This window comes from Pelecanus crispus, chromosome Z (assembly GCF_030463565.1).
Source record: "Pelecanus crispus isolate bPelCri1 chromosome Z, bPelCri1.pri, whole genome shotgun sequence".
Lineage (NCBI taxonomy): Eukaryota > Metazoa > Chordata > Aves > Pelecaniformes > Pelecanidae > Pelecanus > Pelecanus crispus.
In genome coordinates this window covers 79,132,477-79,149,752 of record NC_134676.1, presented here as the reverse complement: position 1 = coordinate 79,149,752, position 17,276 = coordinate 79,132,477, and the positions used below count along the sequence as shown (strand labels likewise).

The following is a 17,276-nucleotide window of genomic DNA, read 5'->3' as shown; positions in this document are numbered from 1 at the left end:
TTCTCATTTAAATTTGATTCTATGTAGGTAAAAAGATATAGTTCTGTTTAGGTATTCTATGTAGGTAAATGTGAAAGTGTAGTTGTTCAGATGTATGCTCTTAGGACAGAAGAGACATGCTGCAGCCCTGTTCTTGGCCAAAACTTGGAAAGTTAACTCTCCCCATCCTTCAAAGACGTCAAAGAGCACTTTTTGTCCTGGGATTATTTCCTCACATGCATGTATCTTTACACAAGACAATACACATGGAGTATTGTGTGTGGTTTTGCAGCTAGATATACTCAGTGATTTGGCGTAACTCATAGCAAGATGCGCCTTTGAACAAAAGGAGAATCTAGGCCAAAATTTCTTGGGACACCTGGGGTCTGGAACACACCTGACATCATACAGATGTCAGCAAGGAGAAGGAATGCTATTATTAAGCTTATGCAGTTTTCTGAGTGACTAAAATTGTTATTGAGTATGAAGTCTGACTGATGAATAACAGTGCTAATTCTTTTTCATTGCATTTGCATTACAGTATGGAAGACATGGACTGATTAATGAGATTTTCTTCACTACTATTAGGAATAACTAGAGAGGCAGGTTCAAACCCTTATTAAGCTGCCTGATTACATACCATAAGATGTTATTCTTAACAGGGTTGGACAAATTATTGCCATCAAAGCAAAGGTGAACGGAGTTTTCAAAACCAGCATGGAGGTAAGAGGTCATCACTTTTATTCCTAATGATATTTAAAGAATAGAAGAGAGGTGGGAGGAGTAGAGGAATGCAACATGGGTCCAGTCTTAGTTGTTTCAGATGGAGCTTTGTGCAGCTATCTAAACAATAACACTGCCTGATGAAACTCTGGTTTCATAATGGCTCTTATAATTGCAAAAATAATCCTGTAAAATAATCCATGTCAAAATAGAAACTGGACCCCAAAAACTTAAAATCCTTGGCAGGTGTAATAGACAGGATGGGATAGATGGTGTTGGTCCAGACCAAAACTATTGACCTCTAAGCAGGCTTTGGATCAGAGCTAGGATCCACTGAATAGGTGGAGTTCTAAGTATTTTTTAAACTTCCGATACAAAAAGTATTTATCTTAGGTGTACGCATGTTCTTACTCTTCATATTGTAGCAAGTATGCAATGCATTGCCCAAGTACTTACTTGAAATCAGAATTGAACCTTAAGGGCACTTCTCTCTGTATTGTGCCCAAGTCCATTTCTTATTAATATTAATGGGAGTCATGCATCTCACAGAGAATGTAGTTCAAAAGGTTCTAAAAATTAGAAAAAGATCAGAAGCTTCAATAGATGTCAGGCATGCCTCACAGGATCAAATACAGTGTTTCACCTTCAAGTGTTTCATTGTGTTTATACAGATTTTTTTTCTCATACAGATCTTAGATTCAGATGGGGACTCCAAATGGCACACAAGTACATGGAAAGAGATATCCATAAAACTAAATCTAAGTGTCCTTCCTATTTTTTATTCTACCCTACAAGTGATGCTAAACATACATACACAGTTATTGTACAAAAAAGATTTTCAGAGCTCAGCGAATATTGTGATGTTCTTATGTGTTCAGAGATGTATCAGTGACAGCAGAACAGGGTTTTTTACCCTTTTTATTTCAGGTTTAAGAGACTGGACATGATTAATTTGATAAACACTGCACCATTTTGTCTCGATTCAACTGACAATGATGTACATATTTCTTTTTGTCTTCTTCCTCCTCTACCTCCTTCATTGTAGGTTGGCATCAAGGTTACAGTACAGGACGTTTTGACTAATGTTGAAAAAATTGTGAGTGTGGCATATGCAGAGGAAGGGAGATACCTGTGAGTCTGCGTGGTTTCTCTCCTTTTCAGAAAGTGATCTATACACATCTTGAAACCTGCAAGGGTGTTGGGGGTGGGGTTTCTTTATCCTTCACTCCCCATTTTGAGGAGGTTATTCAGACATCACTATTCAGATAGAAGAGATTATTTTTAAGCTAGCTTCCAATCTAAATTAATTCTTTGCCATTTATGTTAATTAGTTTTCGTGCCAATGTTGTTTCTTCTCCCCAGTGTTTGGCTCCCTGGAGGTATTTGGAAATCAGTCACGGTACTGTTTGGCCTTCACACTTCTGTGCCAAACAGGGACAGTTCTTTTAAAGCTTTTGTATGATAAAGGCCAAATATTCCTCAGATTCTCTTAATAAGCTCCCTTTGTGTGTATTATTAGACCTCTAGATCTACATCCACTGCAGATCGGCAGAGAACAATCATCCCATGAGCAATGTATGTATCCAGTGATTTCTGCTTTCTCTTCTAGAATGGTATATTACAGTTTGCAGAAGAAGCAAATTAGAACAGTTTTACCAAAAACTGAAGTCCAGCTTGTCTCTGAAAGGTTAATGGCTGAATTGGTTAACCTGAAAGCACTAAGATAGTATACAGTAAGGATTGATTATTATTGATTTGATATCATATTGTCGTGGTTTAGCCCCAGCCAGCAACTAAGCACCACGCAGCCGCTTGCTCGCTCCCCCTGCCCCAGTGGGATGGGGGAGAGAATCGGAGGAGTAAGAGTGAGAAACGCTCCTGGGTTGAGATAAGAACAGCTTAATAATTGAAATAAAGTAAAATAGTAATGATAATAATAACAATAGAATAATGATAATAACAATAACAATAATAATAACAATAATAATAATAATATAGAAAGCAAGTGATGCACAATGCAATTGCTCACCACCCGCCCACCGATACCCAGACAGTTCCCGAGCAGCGATCACTGCCCCCCAGCCAACCCCCCTAGCTTATATACTGAGCATGACATCATATGGTATGGAATAGCCCTTTGGGCAGTTTGGGTCAGCTGTCCTGGCTGTGCCCCCTCCCAGTTTCTTGTGCACCTGGCAGAGCATGGGAAGCTGAAAAGTCCTTGCCTAGCATAAGCAGTACTTAGCAACAACTAAAACATCGGTGTGTTGTCAACATTCTTCTCCTACTAAATCCAAACCAGAGCACTATGCCAGCTACTAGGAAGAAAATTAACTCTATCCCAGCCAAAACCAGGACACGTATCCGGGGCATCAAGCCATTTACCTTTTGCCCGTATTTCTAGGGACATTAAGTCAGGATTAAATTGGTGATGATTAACTAAGATCAGGCTTCAGACAGGAATGCCCCAGAGGGAGTTTGAGACTTCAGTTCAAATTCCATCACAAATTAAAGTCTTTAAAGAACTTTTTTTTCAAATCCAGTTTTCTGAAAAACTGTGGCTATAGCTGTGCAGAGAGCAACAGTATGTACTTACTGTCTTGATCTTTCAGCTGGGCCATCTGGAAAAAGCTAGGAAGCTCTTGAGGAGGGCCAGAAGGAGGGAAGGAAACTGGAAGGTGTTTGTGTGAAGACTCAAAGACTGAGAAACATTAGCAGCACCACTGCAGGACACAAAATGTTGAATTTGTCTGTGTTGCAGTGCCTGTGCATTATTTTAAGATTTCTGAGGCTAGATGTTGTAGACAAATCACACAAGTGACTGTTCAGTGGCACCTCTGGAGTATTTATCTAAATGTAATAATTTTATTAAGCCAGTACAGGCTTGAAATCAGTTTGTCATTGAACTGATATACATGGGAATTTGCACTTAAGGGAGAAGAAGGTCTGATTTTGGCAATAGAAGGATGTGTGTCTGGACACAAATAGCATTTGTATAGAGCCTGAAGCTGCACCAAGTGCTGGGTGTTTATGTGTTTCTTCTCCACCTCTCCAGTGCTCCTTTGAAAATAGGTCCTTAGATAGATGGAATAGGCTATGTGAGCATGGAGTGAATTGTGAAAGAGGGAGCAGGCTGTTTGCGTAGTGAGTGGGAATGGGCTCTGGGGTACATTTTTCCATAGACTACACCACTGATCATAGAATCATAGAACGCTTTGGGTTGGAAGGGACCTTTAGAGGTCATCTAGTCCAACCCCCCTGCAGTGAGCAGGGACAGCTTTAACCAGATCAGGTTGCTCAGAGCCCCATCCAACCTGACCTGGAATGTTTCCAGGGATGAGGCCTCCACTACCTCTCTGGGAAACCTGTGCCAGTGCTTCACCACCCTCATTGGAAAAAATTTCTTTCTTATATCCACTCTAAATCTATGCTGCTTTAGTTTAAATCCATTATTCTTTGTGCTGTCACAACAGGCCTTGCTAAAAAGATTCTCCCCATCCTTCCTGTAGGCCCACTTTAAGTACTGAAAGGTCACAATAAGGTCTCCCCACAGCCTTCTCTTCTGCAGGCTGAACAACCCCAACTCTCTCAGCCTGGCCTCATAGGAGAGGTGCTCCAGCCCTCGCATCATTTTTGCGGCCCTCCTCTGGATGCGCTCCAACAGGTCCATGTCCTTCTTGTGCTGAGGGCTCCAGAGCTGGATGCAGTACTCCAGGTGGGGTCTTACCAGAGCAGAGCAGAGGGGCAGAATCACCTCCCTCGACCTGCTGGCCACGCTTCTTTGGATGCAGCCCAGGATTCGGTTGGCTTTCTGGGCTGCAAGCGCACATTGTTGGCTCATGTCCAGCTTTTCACCCACCAGTACCCCCAAGTCCTTCTTGGCAGCGCTGCTCTCAATCCCTTCATCCCCCAGTCTGTATTGGTATCAGGGGTTGCCCCGTCCCAGGTGCAGGACCTTGCACTTGGCCTTGTTGAACCTCATGAGGTTCACACAGGCCCATCTCTCCAGCTTGTCCAGGTCCCTTTGGATGACATCTCGTCCTTCTGGCATGTCAACTGCACCACTTAGCTTGGTGTCATCTGCAAACTTGCTGAGGGTGCACTTGTTCCCACTGTCTATGTCACTGATGAAGATATTAAACAGCACAGGTCCCAGTATGGACCCCTGAGGGACTCCATTTGTCACCGGTCTCCATTTGGACATCAAGCCGCCGTTGACCACTACCCTCTGGATGTGACCATCCAACCAGTTCCTTATCCACCAAACAGTCCACCCTTCAAACCCATATCTCTCCAATTTAGAGAGAAGGATGTTGTGGGAGACGGTGTTGAAGGCTTTACAGAAGTCCAGATAGATGACATCCGTTGCTTTTCCCTTGTCCACTGCTGCAGTCACTCTTTCATAGAAAGGCACTAGGTTGGGCAGACAGGACTTGCCCTTGGTGAAGCCCTGCTGGCTGTCTCGAATCACCTCCCTGTCCTCCCATGTCCTTGAGCACAGCTTCTAGGAGGATCTGTTCCATGATCTTCCCAGGCACAGAGGTGAGGCTGGCAGGTCGGTAGTTCCCAGGGTCCTCCTTTCTTCCCTTTTTAAAAATGGGGACAACATTCCCCTTTTTCCAGTCAGCATGGACTTCACCTGACTGCCATGACTTTTCAACTATCATGGAGAGTGGCTTGGCAACTACATCAGCCAATTCCCTCAGGACTCTGGGGTGCATCTCATCAGGTCCCATAGACTCGTGTACATTGAGGTTCCTCAGGTGATCTTGAACCTGATCTTCCCTGACAGTGGGAGGAGCTTTACCCCCCTGGTCCCCATTGACTCATGAGGGGTGAGGAGAGAGGTTTCTGATGAAGACTGAGGCAAAGAAGCTGTTGAGTACCTCAGCCTTCTCCTCATCTGTTGATACGAGGTTGGCATTCTTGTTCATCGGGGGGGTACGCTTTCTTTAACCTTCTTTTTCTGGTTGACATACCTGTAGAAGCCCTTCTTGTTATTCTTTACACCCCTTGCCAAATTCAGCTCCATCCTTGCCTTGGCTTTCCTGACCCCATCCCTACACAACTGGGCAACTTCCCTGTACTCTTCCCAGGATACCTGTCCCTGCTTCCACTGCCTGTGCAGTTCCCTCTTGCTCTTTAGTTTGACCAGCAGGTCTTGACTCAGTTATGCTGGTCTCTTCCCTTCTTTGCCTGATTTCTTACATCTGGGGACTTGTGTCCCCACACAAGAGACACACTTGTGTCCCTCTCCACAGAGAGCTCTTGTGCTCTCTGGAAGGTGTCCTTAAAGATCTGCCAGTTCTGTTTCGTTCCCCCGTCCCTGAGGACCATTTCCCAGGGGGTCCTTCTGACTAACTCTTTGAAGAGCTGGAAGGTTTCTTTTCTGTAATTTAGGGTCCTGACTATACTCCTTGCTTTTCCCATATCCCTCAGCAGTGTGAACTCCACCAATGCATGATCACTGCAGCCCAGGCTGCCTCCAGTCCTGACGGCACCGATAAGCTCACTTGCTTTGGTGACTATCAGGTCCATTATTTCATCCCCTCGGGTAGGGGTGTCTATTACCTGGCTTAGGAAGTCATCCTCAATGCATTCTAGGAATCTCCTGGATTGCCTACAGCTCTCCATGTTGCTTTTCCAGCAAATGTCGGTGTGGTTGAAGTCCCCCAGCAGGACGAGATTCTGCAAGTGTGAAACCTCCTGGAACTGGAGGAAGAAGGTTTCATCAGTAGGCTCCCCTTGATCAGGTGGCCTGTAGTAGACACCAAGCACAAGGTTCCCTTTGTTGCCTCTGTCTCTGATTCTTACCCATAAGCTTTCAACCTGCTCATGGCTATTCTTCAGGGACAGCTCTTCACATGGTATCAATTTCTTTATGTAGAGGGCAACGCCTACACTCCTCCTTCCTCACCTGTCCCTTCTGAACAGCCTGTAGCCATCGATAGCCACATTCCAGTCATGGGATTCGTCCTACCAGGTTTCAGTTATGGCAATCAGGTCATAGCTTTCTAGTAGCACAGCAGCTTCCAACTCCTCCTGTTTGTTTCCCATGCTGTGAGCATTTGTGTAGAGGCATTTCATCTGGGCTGTTGGCTGTGTCACCTTCTTAGTGGAACATCCTTTGTTTCCCTTGGGAAGTTTCACGGAGATTTCCTTGTTAGCTCCTTCTACCTCAGGAGCCCCCAGCTCATTTCTGCAAGACTTTGACCGTGCTGCAGTGTCCCCAGCATGCCTCTGGGCAACAGGTTGAGGGCTCATAGATCAATGTGACTGGATTATTTTTCTAATACAAAAATTCAGTACTCAAACTTCATATTAAGATATTTTTCTTTTCTTTATTTTTCCTTTTTTTTTCCTTTTTTTTTCTCTTTTTTTTTGTTTTGTCTTAAGCTGTATGTGCTCTCATGGATGTTTGTATTTAAAAGCTAAAAGCACTTTGTCATTGAGTTTTAACAAATTATTCTGAAAGGATAATGCAGAATCTCTTGAACTTTAACTCTGCACTTGTTTGTATTAATAGAACATGTCATCTTGGACAGTTGATAGCAAAAGGTTGTAGAAAATGCTGATGCCGTTTTAAGTTTGAAGTGCACTTTGCTATGATTATGGCATTCAGAATCTTTTTTTTTTTCATTTGCATAGATTGAATTAGAACCTGTAAAGCTTCTGTCTACAGAGGACCACCTGGAGCACACCCTGGCTATTGAGGGAAGATTAATCCAACTTGTCTATGAACGTGTCTTTCAGAACCTAATGCAGGAGAGTAATAAGGAAGGTGATTACTGTGGTCAGCATAGAAGATGGAACAATGGGCAGCTGGAAGGGAGGAAAAAAGCAGACACCTGAGTAGAGCTCCTTGAGGTTCTGGTATCATAAAGTGTGTGCCAAATTTGTGAGGGTGTGTAAGACAGTTATTCTAATAGATTGGTATTTATTTTCAGAAATTCCAGATCTGAAAATGCAGGAATTGAAAGCCAAGCATGCATTAAATAGATGTGAAATGTGGATCTTCATGTAGGTTATATTTGTAAGGTTTAACAGTTCACACAGAACTTTGCAGTACGGTAATAAAGTCCTATGACACTAGTTGTAATGCAGGTAGAAGGATAAAACTCAGGCTTATGGCTGTGTCTGTGCAAGAAAGCACTGAGAACTGTTTATGCTGTGAGATCATTCCCAAAAACCAGGAGAAACTTCATTACATGGAGGTCAAAACAGATAAAAAAAAATTTAAACTCCTCATGACCAAATGAGAAACATTTAGCCAAGAAACAGGTTCATCTTTATTTTTGATAGTAATCCCTATTCTTAAAGACAGTTGTGTTCAAAATTTGCTGTGTTGACCTGCCAAAGAAATTATTCACAACGGTTAAGAAATATGCTGGTATTTGGAAAATCTGAGCTGTAACTTAGTGTATAAGCAACAGAAATTATGTGGTTTTACTGAGGAAAGACGAAATCTGTTGTAAATATAAATTCTAGTCTTAACAATTTAGTAAGTCTGTGTAGAACTGAAGAGGCTTGTTTGCTAAAAGCAAACAAGTTATTTGTCTTCATGGTAACTGTCTCAATAGGAGACAGCTTAATACCATGAAAGACAAATCAGAGGTTGCTGGTTTTGGTTTCCACTGCCTTGCCTGGAAACTTTCTCGAAGGATCTTATCATTGTTAGCCCTAATTCACCTCCTTAAAGACACAGAACAAGCAAAATAGGGGAAAGAGAGAAGAAAATATTGCATGTAAAGGCTGCCAGGTATAGGCATAATATAGGCATAAAAATAGGCATAAATCATATCCAGAAAATGAAGTTTGTCTTCTGAGTGGATCTTATGCAACAACTTAAGTAGCTACAAAGTGCAAGTTAGTCAAATGTGTCCACACATTTATATAATCATAAAGTTAGTTAATTATGGCAAAAGTCAAAAGTACAGTTCAGGTCAAGTAGCTTCTAGCACAGATATGCACTTTTAAAAAGACTGACATGATCTCATGCCTAAATCTGTTCTTGCCAAAGGTAACTGAAAAAACAAATATTAGAGTGAGGATGTATGGCTAAATATTTGAAAGTGGAATTGGAAATGCTCAGGTAATGGAAGGTGATTACTGATTCTGATCTGTATTTCTCTCTTTTGTGTATTCTATATTGGCTCTGGTAATGGCAAGATTTGTAACAGGTTATGAAATAATCATGTCATACTCTAACTTTAATTAGACACATTTGCACAGATGCCCGTCATGTATGGTGTTCAGAGTCTATGAAAGGCACTTGAATAAGTGATAAACTTCTCTGACAACATCTGTTAGAGGTCATGCATAGCAACCATGAATAATCACAAGCACATGCTGAGGCAGTTGGCTGCCTGCGTTCACAGCTAGCCAACTTCCGCAGTAACCGCTTCTGACACAGCTTCTTTGAAGGATATAGTGAGGGCTGGGAAGGATCACTGTGCTGTGATAGACTGCGGGCTGCACCATCCCCCACCTCTTATGTCTCTTGGAAGAACAGAGCAAATCTTGAGCCCCTTGCTTCCCTTGCAAAGGACAGAGGTCTTCTGTGTCTGTCTTCTTTTCTTCTTTTCATTGTCTCTGAAGCCAATTGCATGCTTCAGTAATTGGGATATTTTCTTCTTGGCTATCAGAGGTACTAGCTGAAATAATTCATTAATACGTTGCTGCCATATTTCAGACACTTCTGAAGAGGAAGACACAGTTTCAACTGACCTTACTCATGTACAGAGTATTGAGCTTGTCCAGCCTCCTTATGCAAACCATCATGGAAACACTTTTCATGGCCAGATCATGGCTTGGATGGAGACAGTGGCAAGTATTTCAGTAAGGTACTTTTCTACATCATGGTCTTTGCATATGGTTCTAAATGGATGTGATTTTAATATTAAGGGTTTCACTGGGATTTATTTTATGAAAAATACAGACCCAAACCTTTGTGACTTTTCTTCCTCCTCAGATTGCAGGAGGCCTTTGAACTATTTATGTGGTACATTTCCCACAGCATGCCACACCACTGTGGGAGTCAAATATTATTATTCTTCTGTTACACATGCAGACCCTAAGGCAAAAGAGGCTATGCTATACTCTTGAAACTCTCTGCAGAAAGTCAGCATTGGAAATAGGAATAGAAACCTGGCCTCCTTGCAGTTGGTGTGGTGTTTTAAAAGCAGAGTTAGTCATTAAGTCAGGATAAAACTGATACTGACCCTGTATCAAATGCTATCCAAGAATGAACAGCCTTCTAAATGTTAGTCTGCAGATCGTTATGTCAGAAGACAGAATAAGTCAGAGAAGAAGAATCAAAAGAAACAGGTTCTGTTTTGCTGGAGTGCACACAGAATGGATGCACAACATTCAGCAAATCACTTAGCCTTTCAGTGTCTCTTGAGTTCCACATCCTATAGGTTGTAATATTTTTAGCAAAGGGCTCTGACATCTTCAGGTAGTAAGTGTGAAGTATTTTTGTGACACTGCCTAGTATTGCTTGTTAGTGTGGCCTAGCCATATAACAATTTAATTTCTCTTCCCCTGAAATCAAACCATTGTTTTTCTCCCTCCTTGTTCTTGGACTCTATACAAAGCTTCTTTGTAAGCAACATTTGAGTTTCAGTTTGAATTCTCCTTGCATACCAAGTGACCCAATTCATTGCAGGGATGTTAGATATGTTTTCGCTTTTTACTTTAATAATTAAATTACTTCCCCATTCATTATTCATATAGTTTTGATTCATAGCCAGTAGTTGTACTGATAACAACAGATTTTCTGTAGTGGTTGGATAAACAGCTTGCTTTAGTAACATTAGAATGCACTGACCTTACTGCAGTGTGTAATTTCATTGGCTTCAAAGGGATTGGTTCAGATTTTTACCATAATATGACCCGAAATATTTACCTGTTTTCATTTGATAAATTTTACCTAGTAAGAGTCACATTTAGGTTTAAAAAGAAAAGGAAAGCATCAGTAAATGAAGTAGTGAAAAAAAATCTTTGAAATAATGAATGTCAAACATTATTTGTCATGTTGAAAATTTCAGCTGGTGACAGAGGCTTGTTGAAAACAGACATTTTGTAGTTGATGCTTGAGAAATAGCTAGTCTCACTACAAACCTTTTGTGAGGCTACTCACAATTAGGCCTGACCTTTGAAGGTGCCAGTTGAGAGTTGTTATGGCCACAGACTCTGATGGAAGAATGGAAGAGGAGGGCTAACCCTTGAAAGATAAACTTCTAAGGGTATTTTAAAGGCTACTCACCCTCCTTCTCATCTCTCTCCACCCCTTTCCACTGTTTTGGCTGGACAGTAAATGAAAATCTTGGAGATAGCAATAGCGCCATTTGAATATTAGTAATATTAATTTGAACCGGATCTGTACATTCCTATTTCCTACACTTGCCGTAAAAGCATTCAGGGCATAGTTTTCCAGAAAAATGGAATATTTAGGCCAAATTTCTGTTCTGTTCTTCTCTTATTTTCAATAATACTGTGTTTGCATCTTTATAGTGAACATTGTAAATAAGATCACCATTTAGCACTTTAAATCAGAAGAGCAGTTTATTCTTAATGACATTACAAAGTCATTTGAATGTATTAGTCTATTAAAAAGAGGTACCAGTCAATTAATTAGCTACAGATAATTGTGTGCATTTAACAATACCGGTACATTAGTTTGCAGAGTGCAGTTGAGTTAAAAGCTAGGAATGCTACAAAGTCGTGTTTTCCAGTTTGAAAACTGCACAATGAAAAATCTATTCTCAGACATTCATATGGGATTCTTATTGAGGAGTTTTACACACATCCATGAGGGTAGAGTGTGTTTTTTCAAAATGTAAAAATAAATGTCATTATTGTATATTGTCTCCTATTCATGTGATGCATAAAGATCCCAGTAAAGAGTGGGGCTTTGACTACATTTAGAACTGATGGAGAAACCTAATTTTTGCCCAACATGGAGAGTTTGCAAAATAGATCCCAATTCAAAAAACCCTTAAGCTGTATCTGTACTGCAGATTTTTTTCTGGAATGTCTGTGAAGGTCACAGAACCAATGAGTTATTGGAATTCCCTAGTGTAGATGACACAGTATTGCAAAACTTTTCCTTTAGCAGTGTAGCTGGGTTTGATCAGGTGTGTATCTGTTTGTCCACTGTACCGGTCCAAAGATCAGGTTTGCTAGTACACTCACGGAAAGGGTACGCACCTGGCACAGACAATCTTCTGTACTAGACCAGCGAAGTTTTACCAGAGTAGCTACAGCCTATTTCACAAGCAGTTCAAAGAGACCTAGCAGGACAACCCAGCTGAACCTAACTACACGTAATTGAACACAGTACAGGGTCAGGTCTGAAATAAGAAAAGACAGGGGACTGGATGCACTGTGTAATTGGAAGAACAAAGGGAACAGAATTACTAAGATTTGTGTGTTTGTAATACACTATTGTGCACTCAGCTTTTGAATCTAACCAACTGTTCTGTGTTTCTGAATTGATAAGTGATCAGTTCAACATCTTTCTATCCCTTTGTATGTGCAAAGATGAGTTTCCCAGCTCAGCACCAGAGGCAAACTGCACTTAATTTAGTAAACTAGACCAAATTAAAAAAAACCCAAAGCCAGCTATGCATTTGGCAGTTATATGAGTAGTTTTTTATTCTTATTTCATATATAACACCAGCAGAAAACATCTGACAAACAAGCAAAAAAGTACAAATATTAAAAAGAATAAGTAGACTGACATTGCTTTGCTTGAACACTGTTTCTGGTGTTCAGCCTTTCTGCTCAGGTTTCTTTTAATTGTTTAAAGGCTTTATGATCTGGCATTTTTACGTTCTGAGCAATATCCTACTCCCCATGCAGTCATATAGAAATTAATGAAACTCTGAGAAGTAAGTGGTTACTCTGTAGGTAAGGGATTCATGGTCTGGCTCCAAAAGAAGGTAATGTCAAGCAGTGAGAATTAATTAGTCAGTGTTTGTAAAGTGTGTTGAAAATGAAATAGTGTGACATAAGTGGTATTATTGTGTTTGAAGCTCAAATTATATGCTCTTGGAGCTGAACATGTTAACTGTATTTCAATGGGTTATGGAATAAATTAGGGTAATATAGTGATCTTCTAGGTTGTGCAAACCTTGTTGCTCTAATCACTACCCACTCCAAACCTAACGAAGGAGGTTCTTTAATATGACTGTACGTTTTGCTCTCTGTTTCTCTTGCTTTCTTTTTCAGCCACCTTTGTCATTCATATCCTGTCTTGAAATAGGTGAATACGTTTAAATTCTGGGGACCGTCCGTCGTGGGTGACCACCTTGTCTTCAATGCAATTGTGAACAATACATTTCAGAATAGGGAAAGTTCCTCATCTGCTTGTCTTCCTTGGTCCTCCAGCACCAGCCTAAGGGCATGTTTCAGGTTTCAGCTATCAGCAGGATTTGCATTTTTAATTGAATTCTTTTTCAGCTGGACCTTTAAGGGATATGTCTAAATCTATATCTGTCTGTCTGTATGTGCTTTGTTTTTTACTTTTCTCAGTGAAAGTTTTTAAAAATTTATTCTCTGACTTTCACTTCCAGTTTAAAGACCATTTGTAACCAAATCCCAATCCTGCAAACTCAGACCATAAATATCACTCTGAAATTCAGGGATTTTCAAGGGATGAGTTGGTCCCACAGCTTTAGTTCTTCAGAAGACTCCAGCTTGTTGCCAGGATCTTCCTGTCTTGGCATCTGTTGACAGATCTGGGTTCTATTTATTGCTGGTTACTGGCAAAATTCATGCTTTGTTTATTTCTTCCCAGTGTTAGTTTGGGTGCATGCAGAGGTGAGGCTTTGCCAGTTGCAGGTTGGAATAAATGGCTACAGCCCATGCTTAAATTTTATCTTTAGTTGAGTATATGGTCACTGTAAGTGTCATAGATTTTGACACTCTGAATGCCTGCTCGTGGAGTTTAGTGGTGTGGCTGTTGATCAGTCTTGCACAGATCTTGCCTGCTAGTGGTTACTCTCTTTCTCTTTCCTACACATGCTTTGTCTCCTCTGCAGTTTCAGGGCTGCTGTTGTGTTTGCCTCACAGAGAATGACTCTCCTCTGACCTTTGGCAAGGGGATAGCACCTCTCTGCTATTTCCCCATCTACAGGAATGGTGCTTTGGGCCACAGACCCTCTGGTTATGCCAGGGGTGTGACACAACTTGTGTGGAGCCCTGTTCCAGCAGGAGGACATGTTCAGAAGTTGCAAGAGGTGTAGCAAGACAAGCCACAGAAAGGCAGAAGCTAAATTAATTCCTCCTCCAAATTCTGTACATGGGACAAATGTTAACCTGGCATTGCTGTTCTATGGCTGTTTTCTTTGTAGGTGTATTTGGTCCCCACAGAATGCTAGCAGGGCATGAATTACCTTCATACTATGCTTCTGCTGAATGTCAAATCAATATAATCCTGTTCACTTTTGCTGTCTGTTCTCACAGTATGCTTACTGGTGTTCATATTTTGCTACTTAGTTCAATTTTCACTCTTTTTTTTAGTGCTATTTAGCTAGTCCCACCTTTTATTTTATTTCCAAAATGTGTCTGTCCAGACTGAGTAATTTATTTTGTATGCTACAGAAGGTATTTGAGTCAGGCTTCCTGCACACAGGAAGGTGTACAACAGCCCTTTTTAGTATGTCTCAGGGCTGCTTCTGCATCACTTGTGGTAGCTGAATAATTAATTTAAACTTTTATTTCAGTGTGGAGGTGGGTGTCCATGTTGAGACTTTTAACTGTGAACAATGGATCAAGGACCAAGCACAACATATTAACAGTACATTTCTCATATTTAACACTGTAAATGACAAAGGAGAGAGGCTCACCTTCCCCAGAATCAAACCTACTACAAAGGTCAGCTCTCATCCTCAGGAGTAGGATGAATGCATACATGAGATTATGTCGTCCAAACCCAGCACACTGCATGTCACACAGTCAGCCACTATAACCTTGCTGGGAAAGCAAGGTCTAAACAGGGCACTAAAATGCATCTTCTTGTGGAAGAGAAAACCTCTAAATGAAATGTTTGCATTTGAGAGATTTGTCATTAACTTCAGTCATCCAAAACTGAGAGATGTAGTGGAGGGTAGTCATTAGAAATTCTGTAGTTAGTTGATGGACAGGGAAGAAGAATCTGATTTTTTGAAGATTTTTGCACCTGTCTATATCTGTCTTGTGCAGCTGCCACTGACTGTAGATGAAACTCCTAAGTGTCCAGTGAATAAAGTTATTTTTATAAACCCATAATGAAGATGAGAAATAGAGTTAATAAAGAAGTCTGTAGGAATCTAATCACATGACATGGGTGGGCTTTCCTGTTCCTTTGACATGGAGATCTAGCATATCTTTCCCTGAAAGTGGTTCATGAAGCACTAGGAGCACTTTGAATACCATTGTTGAATTATTTGCTGTGATGTCACCTGGCATTAACCTTACTGCTCCATTTATGATATTTTTAGAGAGCCAGCATGGACAGAAATGAAACAATTATTTAACATCAGTGAACTTACATCTATAGGATGGTAACTGGACAAATAAACCAAGGTGTCCTATGTACTAGCTGAGGCAGTAAGGTTCACTACTGCCCATTACAGGCTGTTCCAAGAGGAAAAACTGACTCTTCCTCTTAAAAAAAAAAAAAGAAAAAACCCAAACCTTAGCTTCTGTCAGAGAAACAGTGCTTCCCTTTAAGGCTTGCCTAGAGGGGCATCCACAAGGTAAGTGTCAAGATAAGAACATGTATGCTCATTTGTTCAGAGTAAAGCAAACAAATCTGGGAAAATTAGTATGTGCTCAAGACAGCTTAAACTTTCAGTGATCACTTGACTGAAAGTGACAGCCAGTATGGCAGCACTCTACAAAAAGAGATGTCTTAAAAAAATATTATTTAGTCCTTGGTTTAAAGAAAGCTGAGATGTACTAATCTGGAGATTCTTCTTATTCCAGAAGCTACATGTCAGGTCTTAAAAGCTGAGGAAAAGAAGCTTTTCCAAAGTGGTATATCCTTCAAGATAACAAGTCCTATTGATCTTTAATGCAGTTTGGTGTGGTATATGCTCTTGGCTCACTTCTGTGCTTCAAAAAAAGTCCACCCTGGCAGAGTAGTAATAAGGGAAAGGAAAGACCTGCCACCTTGAAGGGCAGATCACATCTGTTTGCGCAGTGCTTGCTCTGTGTCCCAGATCTGTGCGCACTAAAATAGGAATTCTTCCATGCTTAACTTGTGCTTTGAACATCAGATGATGATGAATTGGATTAATAGTTTGTTTGGTGGGTGGCACATTTAGAAAGAGCAGGATGTGTGTGGTGCTCTGCCCAGTGGCCACTGGTTTAGGACCAAAAAGTGCTAGGAGTATGCTACTGTGATACAACTTTTTTTATGAGATTTTTTTTTTTGCAAATTCAGGTGAATATTGTCAAGTCAAAAGTAAACCACTGACTCAGGTTGACCTGGGGAAAAGCCAAGGTACAGAGTACAATTCTTTATTTATTTGTAATACATCTCTGGCATTTGTCCATCTGTAGAGAAATAATTTTTAGTTGTATTTTTTTAGACTGTGTCCTAAAATAATCAGATGTGTTATTGTCTGGTTTACTTTTTATAAAGGATGGTATGAGGTGATACCATGGAGCTATTGCGTGAAGGAGACGTCGACTAGCAAGGTAAAGATGAGTTACAAGGAGAACTTGATTTTGAAAACTTAATTTTTTAATGTATCCTCTAAAAATGTGATCATTTGTTAAGTAGTCAAAGTCTGCTCAAACATAACTGTTACGTTGTTTAACTTTCCAAATAATTTTGCCTGAGTTGCACTGAAATTATTAAAGGCTACTTGTCTCAAAAATACTGTGCTCTATAGGTTATTTTGTTTCCCCGTCTTTCTTGGGAAGAAAAGGAGTTATTGCAAACCTGTCTTGCAACTGAAAATTGATAAAATACCTGTAAAGTATTTAGAAGACAATTAAGCCTATAGAACTGATTGTTTCTAGCCTATATAGAGGTTATAAAGAACCAATTCATGCTATTATTTTTCTTTTGAATTTTGTTTTAGAAAATGCATGCTGTCTGCTAAAGAAGACAAACCTTCTGATCCCTGGGAGAGAAGCAACCAGGTAATCTGTAGATCGTGTCCTATTGCCTACTTGGATAAAATAGTGTATTTGTACACTTTTTGGGTGTGTAAAACAGTTGTACAGGCCATATCAGTTTCCAAAGTGGACCTTCTGTACTGAAGCATTGTGATAGTCATGGAAGAATGGATAAATGTGTAGTAAGATGAACGGCTTTTTTGTTCTGAAAAAAGAGAGTAGATGCTTCACTATTGATTAAGAGTAAGTTTCATACTCTCGTGGTTTAACCCCAGCCAGCAACTAAGCACCACGCAGACGCTTGCTCACTCCCCTTTGCCCTGGTGGGATGGGGAGAGAATAGGAGGAATAAGAGTGAGAAAACTCCTGCGTTGAGATAAGAACAGTGTAATAATTGAAATAAAGTAAAATAGTAATGATAATAGTAACAATATAATAATAACTGTAATAATAATATA

At 40.5% G+C, this 17,276-nt stretch overlaps 1 protein-coding gene across 1 annotated transcript in view; it reads left to right on the top strand.

Moving 5' to 3' along the window:
- The window catches only part of ACOT12 (acyl-CoA thioesterase 12), a 36,491-nt gene that overhangs the window by 7,993 nt on the left and 11,222 nt on the right, over positions 1–17,276 (top strand). Inside the window, 9 exon segments of the mRNA XM_075727115.1 lie at positions 642–702; positions 1,748–1,833; positions 2,222–2,315; positions 7,351–7,483; positions 9,395–9,545; positions 12,937–13,053; positions 14,430–14,583; positions 16,337–16,392; positions 16,782–16,842. Of these exon segments, the coding sequence (XP_075583230.1) occupies positions 642–702; positions 1,748–1,833; positions 2,222–2,315; positions 7,351–7,483; positions 9,395–9,545; positions 12,937–13,053; positions 14,430–14,583; positions 16,337–16,392; positions 16,782–16,842 (913 nt within the window).